Source organism: Nanorana parkeri, unplaced genomic scaffold, assembly GCF_000935625.1.
Source record: "Nanorana parkeri isolate BGI_ZX_2015 unplaced genomic scaffold, ASM93562v1 scaffold4, whole genome shotgun sequence".
Taxonomy (NCBI): domain Eukaryota; kingdom Metazoa; phylum Chordata; class Amphibia; order Anura; family Dicroglossidae; genus Nanorana; species Nanorana parkeri.
In genome coordinates this window covers 1,153,405-1,175,016 of record NW_017306272.1, presented here as the reverse complement: position 1 = coordinate 1,175,016, position 21,612 = coordinate 1,153,405, and the positions used below count along the sequence as shown (strand labels likewise).

Here is a 21,612-nt window from a genome sequence, read left to right as displayed (position 1 = left end):
CTGAACAGGCATGGGTATCTTTGACAACATCTATCGTAATGCTGTGTTCACATCTCTGTCAAGGCAATGTAACAAAACAATTCACACCTGCAGCCCATGTGATTCAAACAATTAACACTGGTTTCAGATTTCTTGGCACCCTGGTGACTACATTATATAATTAGAGCAGGGTGGTTTCACAATCTTTCATACTACCACTGTTCTTGGACAATCAACATCTGCCTTGAAATGTTGGCAATTGGATTAAGATGACTAAGCTGTCCATGTGGTTATAAATGCTGGTACATGTCCTGACACTGATTAGAGCTGAAGAAGCTACTTGGATGTGCAGAGAAACGTCATCAACATTACAGAACAAAAATAGCTGAATGTAACTTACTACTAGTTATAGGTTTGAGGGCTTAGCAATGAACAATCAAGCACACAATGATCAGCCCCACTCACTGATGTCAGTCCCATGGCTTTCTAGCCTACGCTAAGCAAATTAAATGGTATAGTAAAAGGCATTCTTTTATGCAGAGCTACACTTGCCCTCTCTCCAACAGGAACATCCTGCTAGAAGAAACATATCGGACTTCCCCAAAGCCTGGTTTAGAGCACTTGCAAGGAAACCCTCCCATTCTTTTTCTGGCTAGCCCGCAGAGCAATTACACAAATCTAAAGATTTCCCCGTCCATGGTTTTGTCTTCCTCTAGAGTCTAGACACCAGATATATGATTGACTATTTTCCAGTCATTTGGGGCTCCTTTGCCTCCTTACAACCTATAATATTTGGTAAGAGAAGAGAACCCCTCCCCCCCTTCCATAAACCTACTTTGGAAAAGTAGATGAAAACGTAACATTCATATATCATAAGAAGGCCTTTGTATGAACAGAATTTTATACTCGATAACCTAACAACACTTAGCATCGTATATTTATAGTTCTAAACTTGAAATATATGCAAATTCAGCTGGTTTGAAATCAATATATAATTTGCTTAGCAAAAACCTTTAGATGAAAAGTAATTATATAAAATCAAACCAGTGTTCTTTATTAAGATATTTATAAATTATCACTTTACACCAGCAAGAGCATAATAGAAGTTCTGTGAGTTTTCTCTACACATTTTTTCAAGTTCAAACCACACAGATATATACAATGAATAAAGTGTTAATAGAGATATTTAAAGGTGACTTTAAACAAGAGATCAAAGATTTTGGAAACATCACCAGTGGGGATTAAGTAGATATCATCACCCAAAAGCCCTAGTTTCTTACATCTCTCTTATCCCAGGTATTCAGGTTTATGCTAAAAACTGCATCCACAAACATCTAGAGATGAATGGAACTTGCCTGCAACTCCAGCTGTTTGTCAATATGTATGGGCACATATACTGGACATCAGGTACCCATAGCCCAATATTTTTAAAATAAACAGGTTAGATGAAAAGTTTTTAGGGTATTGTTAGCACTGCAAATATTAAATCAAATTAACAAAATAACAGTGTTAAAGTGATACTCGTCACCAGTCAGAAATAAATCTTAAAAATACATTCATGTACCTTATTAACAAAAGTGTATCTTCTTTGTGTATCGCTCAGCTGTAGGTCCTCAAATCATCTCTGTATTGCTGCTGGCACTGTCCTTCCTTCTGGAGGGTGGCTACTTTTGTTCCCATGGTCCCCGTGTGTGTTGCAAGGTAGCCACCACTCAAAGCTTGCTCCCATTATGGACTACAATCTCACGCTCAGTTTATTCATTTGTATTGCCGTTATAGTCTATAACAGAAGCGAGCTTGGAGTGGTGGCTGTACAACACACACAGGGACCATGGAGAACAAAAGTAGCTACCCTCCAGAAGGAAGGACAGTGTCAGCACAATTTCAGAGATGATTTGAGGATCTACAGCCGAGTGATACACAAATAAGATACATTTCTGGTAATAGTTAAGATACGTTAATGCATTTTTAAGATTGAAATCCTAAGTTTAGTGTCACTTTAAAGGGTAAGTCAAGTCTGAAATATCCAGCTGGCAGTGTTTTATAGGGCACTGTTAAAGTGATAGTTTATTGTCTCAAAGCCATGCTTATTAACAGCACCAACATTGTCCAAGGCATACTGGCTACAATCAGTGTCTGGTCATGCAGAAAAAAACCTCATAAAAGTAGACAAGAGGTGTCTGATTTTACACCGAGTAGAAGTTAGGACTGCAGCAAAGAGAAAAACAAAACAAAAGAAGAAAAAGAAAGAAGAGGTAAAGTTTTCTCTTTGTCAACAGCCTGTAGGCTCGCAAAATTGAACCTGTTCTTTATATGCCTGTGTTCATTTAGCCCACCAAGCAGTCTTTATTAAAGCTGGAGCATCAGGCAGTCAAAGTTCATTAATACCATTTATGTAATCTATGCAGTTTCAATTAACTCAGCAAGACACTCTACTGCATGATAAGAGTCTCATTAATTCAATAAAACCCTATAACTATTAACAATATGGTCTATGTTAAACGGGGTGTCACCTACTACAAAATAATGGCTTTAACAGCTTGTGAGGAGACTTAAGTTTTTCTCTTCTTTTAAATGTTATCGAGTTTAAATATTCATTCCTTATGCAGAAAGGTGTTATTTCTCTGTAAGGCATCTTTGAGATATCAAACCCAAGCAGGGGGTAATTAAGCTGTTTTAATTCTTACCCAGTAATAATATTACTTTCTAGTTCAGTAAATGACAGACTTTGTTTAAAATTATAATCGGTTCCCCACTTCAATGCTTGACGTGCCTGGGGTGCATTCACTTAACGCTGTGGGAATGGACACCGTTGAATAATTACGACCAAGTGAATTTATAAAGGGAAAAAAAAAAATTGAAAATAAAAAAAAATTGCTCACCATTAATTTTTATTTGGCTTAACGATTCGCTTTTGCATCGCACTTAACATAGTTAGGAAATATGCATTTTCTAACTTGTTTATTGCTTAGTTAACGTAATTTGATTTTGGAAAGTTCTTTAGTGTCTCTCCCAATGTTCTCTGTCGAAAACTAATACAAATACGGCATTAACTTGAAAATGAGGCTCTTCTAGCAGGCTCCCTAGGATCCTCCAAAACTCAGATGGCTGTTAAATATAGCAAAGTTCTGTTCACTCTTCTCTAACACGAGTTTGGAATATACTTCCACTTTTAGCCTTTCTTCAAGTTGCTTTTTAATGTACTGAATAATCTCTGGAAATGTACGATGTTACTTGTTAAACCCCAGGGGGGGGGGGAATTGATCAAAACTGGTAGAGAAAGAATCCAATCAGCATCTATATTTCATTTTCAAAGACTAACTGAACAAACTGAACATAAAAGTTGATTGGCTACTATGGGCAACTGCTCCAGATTCTGTCTGTTCCAGTTTTGATACATTCCTCCCAAAGTTGTTTATGATTTTTTTTTTGTTAAACACATGGCTTTTCACCCAGCCACTCCAAACATGCATTGTCAGCTGAGGTTAAAATTACAAAATAATGGTGTCAACCATTTAGTTCTTGAACTGTTAAAGTGATATTAAAGTCAAAAGGTCTTTAGGCTATTTCACATGTGTATTAAATCACTTACAATGGATGCTGCTCCTTCATGTTGTAAATTTTTAATTTCCTTCAGAATCAGCTGTTCCCCCTGATATCCTCTTTTATCCTTTATCTTGCAAGGTCCCATGGAGCCACCCTTTTTGCCCTAGTAAGGTGTGTCTCCACAAACACATTGGCACAGTAAGATAAGCCACTTCCCTGCTTCCCCCTTCTCCAAGCTAGTAGATGGAAAGCTGTTGGAGACTGCTCCCTTGTGATCTTGTATACAGGAAGTTCAGGGAAGCCAAGCTGAGAGAGTTGGACCAGCTGTTTGGACACATAGGGGGTGATTTACTAACCTAAACACACGCACGCACCAGGTGCGTGTGATTTTCACACAGCAAAACGTATTTATCAACCAAAAAGTCTCTAAAAGCATATTTCCACTAATACCATATATGGAAAAATCATGCACATGATGCATATATAATGCTGCTTCACAGTTTAGACAAAAATGGTTAGCTCATGCATTTACATTCCTGCATTCATCAACGCAAGCAACACAACATAGAGCAATTCATGCAAGGCTTTGCACAACACACCTGCCGGGTGTGTACACACTACAAAGGTGTTTAGATTCCACCCATAGATCATGCTGGGAGGGAACACACTACAGAGGTGTATACATGTTCGTGGTGTGTTTATAAGGTTAGTAAATCAACCCCATAGTGACAAATAGTGGGCAATTTATATTTGTTTAATCTGGATTTGAGAGTTTAATACAAATATATATATATATACTTCCAAAAGAGAGGCCAAAACAATGGCTAGAGGTGCCTGTGTTTTATACCGGCTAGCAGTTTTCTCTTTTTTTTTTTTAAATACGAAAGTCCCTTGAAAAGGTTTTTCTCATTTCACTGGAAAACTTGTGGGCAGAGCCAGGGGTCAGCCTCTTAGTCCCTTGCTGTTTGTGGATTGCTTTATTTTGGGTCCTTGAGCAAGCACAATGCTTTGCCCTCAAACAGGGAAACCTAAAATGAGTTCAGAAGACTGAAGCTGACTTAAGCAGAGCGGTCCTCTGCAGACCTCTATCTGCCAAACACAATAGTCCAAGTTTGCGTAAGATTTATACTGAAGAAATCATAATAATGTGAACCAGTCACAAACTTTTAAAATTGAAACTGCACACTTGCAAAAAATGCATGAACACAGGTTACCTTTAGTCTATAAGCTATCTATAATCAGCATATCCAGAGATACAGACAGCTGATGCTATACTGTATATAAGTTTTGACTTTTCCTGTAAGAACTAAGCTATGCTTTATCTCATTTTACCAGTGGATGCTTCCTATCGTGATGGGTGGCCAAATTAATTGGCGTTACAGAGTAAAAGCGCGTTCAGGGAAAGCACACGTGGATTTGTCTGTGTGTCCTGTCAGATGATATTGTTGTTTCTCTTCACATCGGAACGCACCAATACATTTGAATGTGGCAGTCTGTGAATTATATGGCTGTTAACCTACACTCTTCTCATGGATTAATTCGAACTAAGATGAGTATGCTACTTTGTGCATCAGTCCAGTCTTCTTTCAACTGGTAGTTTTGTTGCTATGTGGCTATATAGTCTCATTTGATCGGGACTGATCTTCAGCAAGTGTTATATTTATGTCCATCTACACTTTCAAATGACAGCTCTAGATCAAGATTATTACTTTTATTAATTTGTTCAATAATTCTATCCTTTTGGTGTCTCCACGTGTATGGTAACTCACTCTCGTGGAGATCGGGACTGTGTAGCAATCGGCTAGAAATGTTTCATTCATGCATTTATGGGCTATCCACTCTAAGATACTTGGAGTTTTTTTGATGAGTTGCTCTTGAGTTGTTACTTTTCAGCTGTCAGACTCAATTTGATCCTAATTGGAGACAAGTTATCTGTTTCAAGGAATTGTCAGCTGAATACTATTTGCCTTTTGTTTCAATCAACTCATACTCCATTCTCGGTGGAATGTGAACTAGCTCCTTTTGGGATTCTATTTCCACTGGTATCTTCCACCAATGTGAAGCATTGTTTAAGGGATTAATGATTCATGCCCTCTGCACTGGATTATCATCTTTACTAGAGCTGTATGGTCGGCCACACACATCACCTGTTTTTTCAGTGAGACGTCTCTGAAACAACATGTACTATTATTTTGTTTTTCATAATTTCTTGCCATTAGACTGTCCATCATCCAGGCTCCATTGACATTATCAGGATTGTATTGACAATTTAGGTTCTATTGACCCCACTAGGATTATATTGTTTAATAATAATAATTGGTGGTCTGTCATTGATATGAAGTAACCATTTTCTCCGGTGTCTTGTTCTACTAGAGATGGTTGTTAGGTCATTATTGTAGCACACACTTAATGATTTTGATCATGTTTTTAATAGATTATTATAATACATTTTGATATTTTTTATATATATATTTGTTATTTGCTCTTTGTTTTCCCAAGGAGTATATCCCTTTGGGTGTTATCTCTTTCTTGTGGCCAAATTAATTGCTAGGGAAACCTGGGAAGTAGTAAGGGGTATGGCTGGGTTGACTTTCACATGATAAGTCAACATATCCATACAATTTCAGATGCCTGTACTTCTTGATTTAACAATCATTTGGGGTTTCACAAAAGGTAACTTGTGGCAGGGACGTGCAAGTCAGGGGAGGCAGAGCCTCTCCTAGTATTATGGAGGCAAAAGCTGTTTTCTGCATTCAGAGCGGCTTCTAACAGGTTACACAGCAGGGAAAGCCTCCCTGCTGTGCAACCTGTCAAGGACAGAGTGCTGCCTGTTAATTACAAAGCGCCATTGGTCCAAGCTGCCCAATCGAAAAAAAAGAAAACACTGAGGACATCAATCTCGATGCCTCACCAGTAACGAGCAAGTGAGGGACAGGGAGGCTCCTCTCTCCTTAACACTAGCTTGGTGACCAGGGTTGGTGCTTTGCCTGGATGGGGGTGGGGCTTCAATGTGCTGCGGGCGGAGATTCAATGTGCTGGGAGTGGGGCTGTAGGGAATGCCTCACCCAGCACGGAAGGTACCACACGTCACTGACTTATGGGTTAGCATTTTTTTTATTTCAGTTCATGCACTTACTAGTTTACCAGATATAGGTCTGTTTAATACGCTGGGATTGCGGAAAGATGAAATTAGTCTTGCAGTAAGAAAATTCAGTAAGTTTGGGGACATAAAGGCACTTACAGGGGCTTAAGGAAAGATAAAACTAGAAATCCAAAGCTGAAAAAAGATGCAACGCAGAGAAGGGACATGGATTTGGTAGAATTGCATGTGCTGCCTTCTGCAATTAGGGATGGTGTAACACCAGAGTACCAGTCTCACCAGTGCATTCTTTTGGCAGGTAAAATTGTTCTTCAAAATCTTTTTGTCATTTAACTTGTAAATCCTGTTCAAACTAGATATACGCTAAGGCACACAGCATTTGCTATACACAATTCTTCCTCCATGTGATAGTAATCATGTCTGTACAAATAGTTGATGTCGGTAATGGAAAAAGCCATAGTCTGGAGTTGAAATGGTCAATATAGGAAGGTGCTCGACAAAACCTCTGACGTGTACTTTTCAAAAATTAATGTGCAACACTGGTCTATGTATACCGATGTGCCCTCCTGCACTCATTGCAGCATATCTAGGGCCAATAACAATAGTGTTGCTCGTAGTGATAATCACGGATGGCGCTGTGTACATAAAGTAGTAGAAAGTGAGGATCACCAGCACTCAGCAGATGATGTTCTGCCGACCCGAAGCCACACGAAGCAAGCCGATGTACGGCTGAAATTAGCCGTACCAGCCTGAAGTGAATAGCCACTTCACTTCAGATCGGCCATTCACTCGGCTGCCCTCGGCAGCTTTGTGAATAGACCCCCTAGTGTTCATTTATTCAAGCAAATTGTCACATATATCACATAGGCTATTTGACGATTTGCTTGAATAAATGAACACTAAGATTTGAATGTCATCTTCTGAGTGCTGGTGATCCTCACTTTCTACAGCACTGGTCTATGGTCACTCCACTGGTCTTTCCTGTCAATAGCTCCCCAGTGCGGAATTCATTTCAGGAGCCCATTAGAGCATGATTTCATATAAATTATTTTTTTTAGTTACATAATTGAGAAATGTGCAATTCAGTGCAGAACTCTTTTATACTAGAAGGTCGACAGTGATAACTTGTTAAGAGGAACACTGGTGAATTTCATCTAGTGGTTAGATATCATTACTGCAGTTTATGCCTTCACGTCCACACATCCATATGAAAGGTGTCACTCTCTTATAGCAAGGCTCCCCAGTAATCTTCTTGACATTATTGAGATTACATTTGGCCAGCATGAAATCATAATTTGGCTTTGAAATAACTGCAGCAAATGGCTAGAACAAGGGGTCCTCAGAAGGCACAAAGCCAGCAACCATGCAAAACTAAAATATGCATACATATCAAAGTAAAGTATGACTGGAATTAAGCTTTAAACTCATATTTGTAACTGAAAAAAAAGAAAACAAAAATGTGGAGATTGAAATCACAAGTTATTATTTTCCTAATTGATCTCTATTGACCACATTAAAGGAACAAGATGCTTCCTATTAAATGTAGCGTGCAGTGGAGCAATAATCAATAAGACACTGTATTGCATTGTATATAAATAATGTTTATCTTACCTGCTTATAAAGCAAATGATCATTTTCTCTGGCGTAGCAGAAAAGTACATCAGTAAGGATGTTTCTTACATTCTCCTGTTGGAAGAACTGCATTTCTGGAAACCTGGAAGATGAGTTTTGAAATAGGATTGATGTAAGTGGATAGAACTGGACATTAAGACCTCATTCAGACGGGGCGTACATGCCCGTGCAGCATGCATGCCTGCACGTCCAGGAGGGGCAAGTGCTGCTTGTAATTGCAGGCAACAGCCTGCTCTTCCCTATAGGAGGACGCGGCTGTACGTTGTCATCCGCACACCCAAACTTGCACATCTGTGCGGGATCGGGTGTCCGCACTTGGACGCACACTGTCCAGTTGCGGATGACAGCGTACGCCTGTCTGAATGAGGCCTAAAGCATGCCTAAGCCTGAAGAACAAAAACGTAATATATTTCGGATTACCAGAACGTACATGTGGTGTCTGCATTCGTTTCCTTTTTTAAAAGCTTTTAACGTTTATTAAATTCCAACGATCCTAACAGAAACACACTTCCTGTCCTTAGGTCATAACACACACTTAACATACTGTCTCTATGATGGAGCTACAATACCTTGGTGGTGGAGCCGGTCATATGACATTGACAGATATACATAGAGCTCTTTGACTGTCTAAGGTGCAGGAATATATTTCTCCATAGGGCTGCTGAGTGCAATGTTTACTTTACCCTAAACTACAAGTAATGCCATAATCTTCACACCAACTTCCATCATAAACTAAACATTTTTTTATCAAGGTTCAATTTTCATAAAAAATTTTATTTTCCACGTAAAACTTATATCAATTCAAATGGGTTTTTACTGAGGGATACAACCTATGCATTTTGTAACTAAGAATTAGAGGACATATTTTTAGAAAAAAAAGTATACATACGTTCTTTTAACATCTTGATCCACCATTGCTCGTAGTTCTTTATCTTGGAAAAATTTATTCCAGAGGCTCTGGAAATATAAATTGCATATAGTGTAAATTACTTCTAAAGTTCTATTTATTTCACAAGAGTAATCTGGAAGGATTGTATTGGTGGAGCTGTGGGGTTATTTACAATGGCACTGCAGAAAGCAAGGTTTATAGTGTAGAAACCACATTTCTCATTTTATGCGTTTAGTATTGCAAAAACACTGAAAAATGATTGGTTGCTAGGGATGCTTCTTGCACCTTGCGTGTGTGGCTGTGAAATTAGAAAAAAAACTATAATACCCAAAATTGCCTATAGGCGATGCCTTTCCAGCTCATCAATTTAGTGTTAACAGTGATTGATAGGTCTAGAATTGTTGCTCTCACGCCGACATTTGCAGTGATATGTAACATGTGTAGCTCGATTGTTTGTTTTTTTCACACATAGGTGCACCCGATGCATGTTTGCGTTTGTATGTGTGTGTACGTGAGGGCGGGGGACTTTGAAAAAATTTTTTGGTGACTTTTTTTTTTTTAAGCTTTTTTTTTTTACACCTAACTTTATTGATATTGTATATGATAGCAAAGAGGAAGTGGCAGGTCCTCTTTATGGAGACATCTGGGTCTATTAGATCCCTAATATCACCCATGGAACCCAAAGAAGCTGATGAAGCACGGATTGTGCTTCATCAGCTTCTTCTCCAGCCACAGCAGCTACAACCGCAATTACTGTACAGCTGTCAGAATTTCATCTTTCAAGCAGCCTAGAAAACTTTTGTTGAGTTGGACAAAAATCGACTGAATTATTGGCATTTTCGTACAACAAAAATTGCAAGATGAAAACTGCACATGCGCAATCGAAAATCTGTTCCTTCAAACGCCAAAATTTGGGCAGTTAGTGCTAGGGACTAGGGTTGCACAGATACCAAGTACAGTACTCGGTACAAGTACGAGTACATGTACCGATACTTTTGAGCTCCAAGACTAGACTAGAGAAAAATCCAAAAATTAGGAGGCAGCTGCCATTTGTAAGGGGCACACAGAGCTCCTGGGATTTGTACATCTCTGTTTTAATGTAGGATTTTGTTTTTATAAATATAAATAAAGGGATGCACAGATACCAGTTTTGCGAGTACGAGTACTGGTACTTGCCGAGTACTTACAAGTACGAGTACTGATACATTTTTGTTTATTGTCATGTGACAGTTTTTCTAAAACAATACCGACTAATGATTTCAGGACAGTGGTGGAGTGCCAGAGCCAGGTCCCGGCTGCAACCCTGGTAGTTCTCATGAAAATGCCAAGTATCTGCACTGGTACTCGAAAAGTATCTGTGCAACCCTACTAGGGACGAACGATAATTGCAAACTACATTGGTCTGTGCATGATGGGCTGTTTGAACGAAAATTGACCGAGGGTGAGATGTCGGGACCAAAAAAGTTGTACAATGGTTGTAAGGTGTATGGCCACCTTAAAGGTGAATCTTTGGCCTAAATATTTTGCGCTAGAGAATGTCCCTCTTTCTCCTCAGTGTTGTGCTAGATTATGACCTGTATGGAATGTATTCTTGCAAATTTAATGGATGGTCCACTTTAAACACTCAAACATCAAAGTACACTTACCCCTTCATCCTGAGACAGTGGATTGTTTATCATTAAGTCCTGCTGGCCAGCAGCATTTCGAGGATTTGTTATATGCTAAGATAAGAAAAACAGGAAGTCATCCACGTATGCCTTAAATAAGCAATGTTTTAACTCAGCATCTAATAATAGAAGAAATATCACTTACTATTTCCTTAATCTTTTTATACCCTGTTCTTAACTCCTCCGTTTTGGTTATCCATTGGCTTCTGTCTAGGGGTAAAGCATTTAGAAACAGCTGCCAATAAAAAATGGAAATGTGTTACAAACAATCTTAGGAAAGGACATAAATTACCAAGGGAAAAAATATAGTACATTGCAAAGAATACTGAAAGAACATTGCAACAGAGAGATAAATACAGATGATACGTGGCACTCTAGCATTATGTTCTTTAACAGTAGAAGTATCCAGTCTAATGGTGTTAATTATACTTATTTTGTTCCCCAGTCCACACATATTCAAAATTACAGGCGTGCTTAACTTCCTGCCCTCTGTGTCCTGTTCTGCAGTCTTCCCGTCTATAGAAAAATCTTGGACACAAGAGGGGGTGATGTACTGTGCTCAGGACTGGAACTTTGCAAAAGGACATCTGTAGATCAACAAACACAGACATTTTTTTTTACTTGTCTAAGTTTGGTTACAAAAAAAATTATTTTGGGGGCACGTAGGCTCTCTTTATCTCCAAGGTGACATAGCATTTTAGGACCCCTTGATAAATAGGGGCAGCACGTCCAAGAAACAAATTGTTTTTGGTGAAGTAAAACAGGAATTCCATTGTGTAGCGCTGGTCTTTGCTTTGTTTTCCGTTTACATTTTTGTTGTAATTGCGATTGTCCTGCATCCAAATCCTACCATTTTGCTGCACAGGTATGAGTCTGGGATGGTGCTATACATACACCTGTAAGTCAGAGCACAGGGGCCATTTATATTTAAAAAATGTATGAACAGACTCCTTAACTGCTAAGGTTTTATGAACTGAAGTTACCTAAAATCTGTGAAGTGGCTTTGATATGCAACTACAGACACCTGAAGTTACCTTTATGCCGACTATGTCAGTAACCCCAAATCCCAGTGGGCACTCTGACATGCTAATTCAAAACCACCAAGAGCTTGGTCCTGTCTCCCTTCTACCTTCTGTATTTCACTATTTGACCATCAGAATTTCAAGCGGTCAAACTGGCCAGGAGTTAGTCTCTGGAGAAGGTAAGGCATGCTAAAACGGTACTTACCTAAAGTTTTGCCTGAACTTCCCAGCGCTCATACATACCACACTCTCACTAATTCACCCCAGTGTCAAAATCATGGTGCCTGACTAATGCCTGACAATGACTGTAACCTTTTTCTACTATAACAAAGTACACCTTATTCAGGGGAGACAAAAACATGTCATTTTAAGATAAGAAGGATAACCTCTTTTTAGGCAGAGCTTTTATTCCAAAAATGTTTAAATGGCTAATAAGATAGTGTTGGGATAAAGTTTACTTTAAAAGTATATTTAATTCTAACAATGAACTATTCTATGCTCCCTTTTGGTCTGTTAAATATACCATTGAAAGTGTTTAGATATATGTATTTTACAAATGGATACAATGAATAAGCAGTGTTGCACTAGGACAGGATGCATGTTACTGGCAGAGTCCCCAGGCAAAACGAGAGAAAACAAAAGCCTTAAAAGCACCACACCTATGCACTGGTTAGCTGTCATATGTTATATTTTGTTCTTGGGTTTTAGTACACTATAATTAAAATTAACTTTTACCTCTAGCACCCAACTGTTAGACTTGATTTTTAGCACCTGAACGGTAGAGAGGTTGGTAAAATTGTCAGTAAAAAGTCCAAATATGTTTCACCTGGGCCCATGGTTTAGAAGGAATAGGGACAGTTTTAATGTATCCATTTTGTTTTTAAATTAATAAAGACCGCCAGGTATGCCTCTATGTTGACTATCTACAGAACCTTCCAGTTGTCACTGATCATTTATAAAAATATATTTTATGCCATATCACATACAAATAGGTCACATCACCCTCTATAACACCACTATAAACAGAACCAACACTATATATAATAATACAAATTAGTCATCGCTATTATGTTACACACCTCATTCTTTTAGAAAGGAAAAATATGTTTTCGGACTGACATCTGACTGTACCATATTCTATGGCTGATTTTGATTAATTTGACAGAATGATTATGTCCCTTTTGGTATAAATTACAGAGGTATTAACCTCTGCGGTTTGCTATACCATCTGTTGACAAAGTATGACATGCATGGCTGCCTAAAAAAACTCAAAAGGAAATGTGCTGTGCACATATATAAAGTGGGAACACAAGCTAGAGACGTAAGTATAAGAATCTTACCAACTGAACCCAAGGTTCAACAGTGCTAAAATACAACGAAAAAGCTCTGCTGTCTTCCCATGATGCTTAAAGGAATATTATCAGATTAGTTGTGCTAGTACAAATATTTCATTTCTAGATTATAGTAAAGGAATGGAGTTTGTACAAGACTTGGTGAATCTATACAACCTCTACAAATGATGGCACAATTCAGAAATGTGAAGTCATGGGAGATATAGAGGGTGGTCCATTTCACATGACAACAGTTCTCTCTTGGCACAATGATTCAAGGGATAGAGCTGTCCCTGTTACATAAAAGTCTACTAATCTCAATAAGACTAAACTAAAACTGTATCAATCTATATTGGAAAAAAGTTAATTTAACAATTCATATAGTCAATGATGGCAGGGAGAATGTGTTACTGCTCTCTCCTTATCCGTTTTGCAGGGTTAGGTATTTTTCAATAATACATTTACATGGAGAAATATTAGTGTTCAGAGAATAAGGTGATTATGATTATTCCATTTTTTCATCTACCGTATATACTTGAGTATAAGCCGAGTTTTTCAGCCCATTCTTTGTGCTGAAAAATGCCCCCCTCGGCTTATATTCGAGTCAGCGTCTCGAGCACTGAGGAAAGTGAGTACGCTGGTGCATAAGCGGTCCTATCTCTCTCAAATTTGGAGTCCTTAATATTTAACAGATCCCTATTGTAGGATTCAACCTGCAAATTCAAATCAGTGACCGTTTTCTCAAAGTCAGCATTGTGTCTAAAGGTTTCAAAATCATTGCCCAGGGTTTTCAAGAGTTCATCCGCCTCTTTTAATTCTCCTGTGTAATATTCAATAAGCATCGTTAACATGTTACGACTACAAATATTGAAGTTGTATTCCCACTGCTTCTGAACAATAGATTTACAATTATCCTCTGCTAATATGAATGGGTTAAATGATCCGTAGTACATGATATGTAGCCCTGTACCCCCTTTTCCACTTACAGAGCTAGGTTATTGTTTTTCTTTTAAATAAATATTCATGTAATTTTATTGGTATCTATCTTCATTTTGTACATTTACCAGTAGCTGCCTCATTTCCCACCCTAGGCTTATACTCGAGTCAATATTTTTCCCCAGTTTTTTGTGGTAAAATTAGGTACCTCGGCTTATATTCGGGTCGGCTTATACTCGAGTATATACGGTAGCTAAAGGATTGTGTACTTTATTATTTATGGCCTTTGTTGTACTTTGTTTCACTTCTCTTATTAAATTAGCTAATTCTTCCATAGGAGCCACGTGTCCCACCACAATAGGTAATCATTCATGCCAAAACCATAAAATAATGATGGTAGACATTATGAAACATATTTATAAAATCAGTGAAATGGACATTCACTGCATGTATTTCAATGACTGTAATTTCAAGCATATGCACCAGGAAGAATTACCTGCAGTGAATGGCACATTGCCACTTTAGCTCCAAATTAAAAGTTTTCCAAAGATTCAGTTAACTCAGCAGAATATGTTTTAGGGCTTTTTTGCCCACTTTTATTCATCCAAATGTAGACGTAACACAGTGTTCTGCCCTAGCAAGGGTTGTTAAACATAACCATGAATAAAAATATATCCTGGCTGTTTGTCACACAGCTTTGTATTTTTCCTCCTTAAGACAAAACTGCCCATCTCAGCTGACCTGGTTCCGACAGTCACCAGACTGGACGTCCAGCCTACTCACACACAGATGACAGCTTAGCTTAGGCATACAGGTCTGTTCAGACAGGGACTATATCTGTCCCTCCTCATCTACACCAAACTGTGTTACTTGTCTGCTATCAAATGTTGTCTTCACTATCTACAGCTTATGTAAGATATCAATAATGGAGGAGAGACAATGCAACTCCAGTACACATGCGCAGTTGTTATATCATTAGTCAACCAACGGATGAAGAGAGAAGATGACGCCACTGGTATGTGGAGTGATGAGGGTGAGTGTGTATCATGCATAGCTGGAGAAGGCCATATTAGGGGGTAAGTTTGCAATAATGAGAAAGTATGCTGCTAAAACAATGACCATTTCATTACGTAAAAGGATTTATAAAATGACAGACCTGTTAAAGAAGATCAATACTTACCTTACCCACTGACTGCATTGCTGAATGCTTCTGAACTGAAGAAATGGTCCTGAGAAGTCTGCTGGCAAACCAACACTATGCATGTGTTGATCTCCTGGGTCCATGACACCTCTCACTAGTTCTTCATTTTCAACATACATTACTGTAGCATATGGTAGTAGTACAGAGGTTTTTCTTACCTCTACTTTTCCTTTATATTAAAGTGACACTAAACTCGGGAGTTAAAGGAGAACTATGAGGTGAGTGATTTTCACTCATCTTCATAGTTAGAGCCCACCTGTGACAAAGAAGCTGTCACAGGTCGACTCTATTGATCGGGAAGTGAGCAGAAAAATGCAGCCGATCTGCTCACTTTCTGATCATCTCCCTGCAGTGACTGTTAGTCACCGCTCCCCGCAGGGATTCCCCCCTCTACTCTCCGATCCTCCAGCACTGAGGGGAAGGGGCGGGCACAGCTGGCTCTGCCTCTAGATTGGCAGAGCCAGCTGTCACTCATGTAGCTGGGTGGATCACGACAGTATTGGCAATAGCCCACCATATACTGAGTTTTGGGTCATGGGAGGAGGTTAGTATATGTCCTCCCGTTACCCTAAAGAGAACTATGGGGAAAAACACTTACCCCATAGTTCTCTTTTAAAACCTAAAAATGCATGCAAGTACCTTAACTATTAACAAAAATGTATTGTATAATGGTATCACTCGGCTGTAGGTCCTCAAATCATCTCTAGATTCGTGCTGACACAGTCCTTCCTTCTGGAGGGTAGCTACTTGTGTTCCCTATGGTCTCCGAGTGTGTTGTAAAGTAGCCACTTCCTCAAGATGGCTCCTATGATGGACTACAATCTAAATACAAATTAGTAAACTAATTGTGAGATTGCAGTCCTTCTCGGCAGTAGGTTTGGAGCGGTGGCTACTTTACAACACACACAGGGACCATGGGGAACAAAAGTAGCCACCCTCCAGAAGGAAGGACAGTGTCAGCACCAATAGAAATGATTTGGTGATCTACAGCCGAATGATGCAAAATAAGCTACATTTTTGTTAATAGTTAAGGTACTTGAATGCATGAAATGGATGAAAACAATGCAGAAATCTATTTCTACTGGAAAGCATTCTGAAGTACAAATCAAATACAAACATAAATGGAAACCTTAAACTTGAATGAAAGAGATGATAAACCTTTATGTCTGAAAAGAAGTATGTCATGCATCTCAAATACAGCTTTGAAACATTAGGAAACACGATATAAGGAATGAAAAATAATCCTATGTTTACAAGATCATTTATTTGAGAGTATGATCATAATAAGAAGAACACACACGTCCCTTGTCAGCACGTCTGGGATGCAGGATATCCAGAAGTGTTATTAAGTATGACACAAAGTGCCTCGGCTTAGGCGGTTTCTAAGGTGTTTTGGCATTAACATGTTAAAGGACCAATAAACCCTGAAATACAAACCCAGCTTTGTTTATTAGGAAAACATTCCCACAGCAGCACAACACATTTTAAGTTTCACATTTAAATTAAGGAAAAAAGTATGAAAAGACTAGACTATATATATTTTTTTCATGTTGAGTAGTGAGTGAGAAAGGGTCAGGTTTTTTTTATTGTTGTGTGTTTCCCTGCTGGGGAGATTCATCCTTTCTATTTGCCCTGGTGATCATTGTCTCCGGTTACAGAAAGTGAAGACATTTTTGCATTTTCTCAGTAACAGGAGGTGTGCGGAAATCCTCCAAACGTGACGACCTGTTCTGGTGACAAATGTTTAACCCCTTAATATGGAAGGTAAAACCAAAACTTAACTTCTGAACCCGGTTTTGCAACTTGCCATGTGTTAGTACAACAGAACATATCTTTGCAACTACTTAGTGTATCCAGATGAATTATACCTCATTTGGTTCAAAAATTATCTCCTGATTTTTTTTTTAATCAACTGAAAACTGGCCTGAAATAGTTAAAACATCACTTTTAAACTTTAGCTGTATGTTTCTTGACGCTACCATGATTCACCACCATAAAATCAACCCAAAACAAATAATCCTACTGTACTTCTGACATGCAATGATACCGCTTATGTGTGCATTATTTGTTGTTTGTGCACATAGTAGGGCTCATAAACATATTGTGCATTTTATTTTTTTCTTTAATGCTAGCTAAACGCACTGACACTAAATATAAAACTTTTTTTTCTCTAAAACACACTGTCACTGACCCTAACACTAACCCAGATTCAAGCCCTGATCTTTATTTTTTTTATCAGATTTTTAGCTGCTACTTCAGCCAGGAGAAAAATTATACAATGGGTGGAATTTATCACAGCGATTGCGACAATTTTAGCCTCTTAGATAATTATTTTATGTGCAAATCTGTCTTTTATCATGTGCGCCTATTTTGACCAGAGCTTGCACTTTTTTTCCGATTACGCTTATTTTGCTAAATTTTACAACTGTTTACATCTGCACTTGTTCTGCGGTTGTCTACAACTGGAGCATCACCGGACAAAACAATCGCAACTTAAGAGTCCCAATGACCACTTCTGAAAGAAGTGACAGTTAAGCTTTTTGCCATGAGTTACTAGTCTTTCCTGGAGTCTAACCTCATTTATAAACAACATTACACCACTAACATAAGTTAGAGGAGAAACCGTACAGAGGAGGGTTCTAAAACAAGTGATTACTTTTATTGGCTATCACAGCATCCAGTCTCAGTTTTTAGTTAGTCTGACACCAATCTCTTAGAAGAATAATATAGAAGAAGATTAGTCAACCTGTTCTGTTTGGTACATTGTTATTGTTAGCACACAAACAATGTCAGTGTAAAGCTTTTATGCAGCACTATAGCTGTCCTATCACAACTTACATAAACAATATGCTATAGAGCAGAGATGGTCAACTTTCTTGATATAGGGTGCTTCAAGAAGGTCTGACATCAAAGGTCTGACCACAGGCATGCTACAGGAGTGGACGGCGCATGTTTCCCAGCGAGTGGACGTAAATGTATGTGATTCTTTTTCTACATTACTCTCCCCCTCCATTGCCGCGCTTCCCCCCTATGCCAGTTATCCCAGACTCCGCTGTCCCCCCTGCGAGCCTGGGACCGGCACAGCGGTTGCCTATGCTGAGAAGGAGGAGAGATCAACATTCCCCCACCGCTGATCTCTCTCTTCCTCTATCTCTAAAGAAGGAAGTGATGTGTATTACATTGTTTCTGTCCTTTCTCTGGCTGCTATAGATCTCTGTAATACGCGTCGGGTGCGCCTACGTGTGCGAAAACAACGATTACGCCACACATGTTACATATCGCTGCAAACGCGGGAGTGTGAGTAATAATTTTAGGGCCATTAATCACTGCTAACACTAAACGGATGAGCGGTAAAAGCTTTTAAAGCATTGCCTATGGCCACTTTTAGGCATTGTCTATTTACCTCACCTGACCCTGTCTTTAATATTTTACCAGAAAATTGGGTAATGGTAAATGTTTATAACATAAAGTAGGGAAAGCTCTTTTTTTGTAGTACTGCAAAGTACTGCAGCGCTGAATACTGAAAAATGGCTTGGACAGGAAGGGGGTTTAACACCCCGGTCAGCAAGTGGTTAAAAATGGCTTGTGCCACTTTTGATCTCAGCAAGATCCATTATAAAAGCTTAGCGGTAAAAAAATAAAAAGAGAAAAAGGATGACAGCAAAGAAACAAGGACGATTGCATGAAAGAAACCAGACCCATTTAACTACTACAAGCAACTCTAACAATTTTTTTTCCACTAGCCTGAGTAAGTACTGTATGCAGGGTCTCTGAAAGCACACAATAAATGCCAAAGGGACAAAGGCTGGGCACCAGTGCAATAGAGGCAAGGTACTCTTTACATTGCAAGTATTTGCACATTAACAACTTTGACGTATGTGAAATCCTGGAACTTGGGAGGTAAAGAAAACTTAAACTTCTTCTATGGTACTATCAATATAACTGTTTATTTAATTTTTAAAAATTGTTTTTTTTTAATTCCCTAAAAATAAAAAAATAAATCAGCTCTTTGATTACCAAAATATCCTGCACATAATAATAAAGGATTCTCAAACAGTAGATTTAGTCGCCTGGAAAATCCTTTGACTGCACCAGTAATCTTTGAGCACATCAGGTAAAATGTTGATACACTGCAACGACAAACTATAAATAAATATTTTCTCCTTACCTTCCAGCAAACACTCCGGAACCTGCTGCTTCTCAGCTGCCCATTAATCCCTTTCAGACGTATCGTTGCCAAATAATTGCTGTTTACAAAAAGTTCTTCCCACTCTTTGCTGCGAAGGTAAAAAAAAAAAGCAAACTTGGATATATTATATTTAAGTAACATATGACAGCAACATGCTGTATTTCACAAGCAGTTATAATATATTTAAAAAAAAAAACATTTGTGGACAAAAAAATTTAACACTGATTTTATTCAAGCTCGGTTTTAAAACGCATGGTTGTCTTTTTTGGACACATTTCTTCTCAGGATTTAATGAATATGTAGATCGCTATAATTATGCCAGCTACTGAAATTCATAATGCCTATGGAGGCCATTCCATTTTCTCGAAACTGTTGGTACTGCAGTTCAGTGAATAAACAAGAAAAATGAATATTAATATGGGCATGATCGTATTTCCGTTCGCACGCTGTAGAGAGACGCAACGGGCAGAATTATTGAGAGCATCTCCAGCTAATAACTATTAGCTCCTCGATAAAATGTTTGCTTAAATTAACCCCCCCCCCCTTCTTCTTTTTTATCTTAACAGCAGACGGGCTGTTAAACATAACAGAGGATGGCATTATTTAACCGTTAGTACTATTTACCACCGGAACGGCTCATACTTATTTCTACATGAGCAGGTTTAAATTTTTAACAGGTGCAGGCAAATTTAAATAAAAAAGCATCAAAATGAAAAAAAAAATCCTCACTGTATAAACTGTTAAAAAAGGCAAGCTTGAGCACCTTGCAATACCTATGGCTGACTAGATAAACAACCTAAATATGCCTCCCAGGCTTACAGACACAAGGGGCCTAACACCTGTGCCTCATTAATATACAAGTAAATCTGCTCTACTGGGAAATGATTGGAAATTAATTGTCCCAAACCATTTACAGAGTTTGAACAAAAGAACTTGACTTGGCTTCTCTTCTGTGTCTCTGTGACTCGCATGCCATAAATGACACATCATCAGCTGGAGAATGGTATGCAATGACCTGACTAGCTGATGCTTGTAACTTTGTGTGTACAATTAGGAAAGCACAAATCGAGGTCACGTTCCTCCACGGGAAAAAAAAAAAAATATGAGTACTTTCTTTATCACCCGGTAAAATCTTAGATGTCATTTGAGTTTCCAACTAATCATTTTTTATGGGTTTCAGCACCACTTCTTTTTTTTATTAATAAACTTCTGATAATTTTTTCCCATGTATTAACATTTTTATTATACCAAGAGATATTTTTGAGGACAGCTAATAATATGACCAGGATAAACCAAGTATATGCCTTGCCTATCAAAGTTGAAAATACAAGTCAGACTCTTACAGCCCCCTTACTGCCCATTTAGACAATTATGCTTCACTAGGAATGCCTGAATGATGATGCCCTTCTGTACAAGTGTTGCCAGCTTGTTGAAGGATTTCCCTGCAAGTGGTCTGAATCCTGTGTACCACTATAGAAAAGCAAATCCACTTATGTTACATCGAGGTGAAAATGACAGTAGCTTCCAGCACTCCAAAAACTCAATCTAGGATTATAAGATATATATCTGTCCATCACTCTCACGCAGATATCTGTCCAACGAGTGGATTATCTCAAGCAATCCAATTAAATCTGGACTTTTGGTGCACCATTTAAACCAGCTGATATTGGAAGCAGTTCCTTGATATTTATTGTGTGGGCATATTAATGACCTGAATAACTGCATGCCCTGGGCTCCTGTGGTTAGATTTTTCAATAAGTGTGTTTTAAGATGGTCTGCCTTGTGTTTTTTTTTATAGAGTAATAGTTGGGATTTTGGAATCAATATATTTGTTTTATATATATATGTATATATATATATGCAAAAATTATATATATATCAAAAAGTTATCAATAGAAAAATAAAGATTATAAAATATAAATGAAAAATGGATTATTCTGGTGAAAGTTCCACAATTTTTCTTCACCCGATCTGGAGCCCCCCAAGCGATGGTTACTCACCAGATGGTATATGGACAGCAAACCCCTCTCAATAGCTGTAATTCCGGTCCATCAGCTCACCGATACGTGCAAGGTTCCCCGGCACTCTAGCGGATATCCCCAGGTATCCTTACCCGTCGC

At 38.4% G+C, this 21,612-nt stretch overlaps 1 protein-coding gene across 2 annotated transcripts in view; it reads right to left on the bottom strand.

Moving 5' to 3' along the window:
- The window catches only part of TBC1D5 (TBC1 domain family member 5), a 261,642-nt gene that overhangs the window by 157,609 nt on the left and 82,421 nt on the right, over positions 1 to 21,612 (bottom strand). For both annotated transcript variants that reach the window (XM_018574269.1, XM_018574338.1), the window contains exons 3-7: positions 19,472 to 19,580; positions 10,959 to 11,048; positions 10,793 to 10,867; positions 9,147 to 9,214; positions 8,237 to 8,339 (exon numbers count right to left, since the gene is read on the bottom strand). In XM_018574269.1, coding sequence (XP_018429771.1) covers positions 8,237 to 8,339; positions 9,147 to 9,214; positions 10,793 to 10,867; positions 10,959 to 11,048; positions 19,472 to 19,580 — 445 coding nt within the window. The remainder of the gene's footprint in view (positions 1 to 8,236; positions 8,340 to 9,146; positions 9,215 to 10,792; positions 10,868 to 10,958; positions 11,049 to 19,471; positions 19,581 to 21,612) is intronic.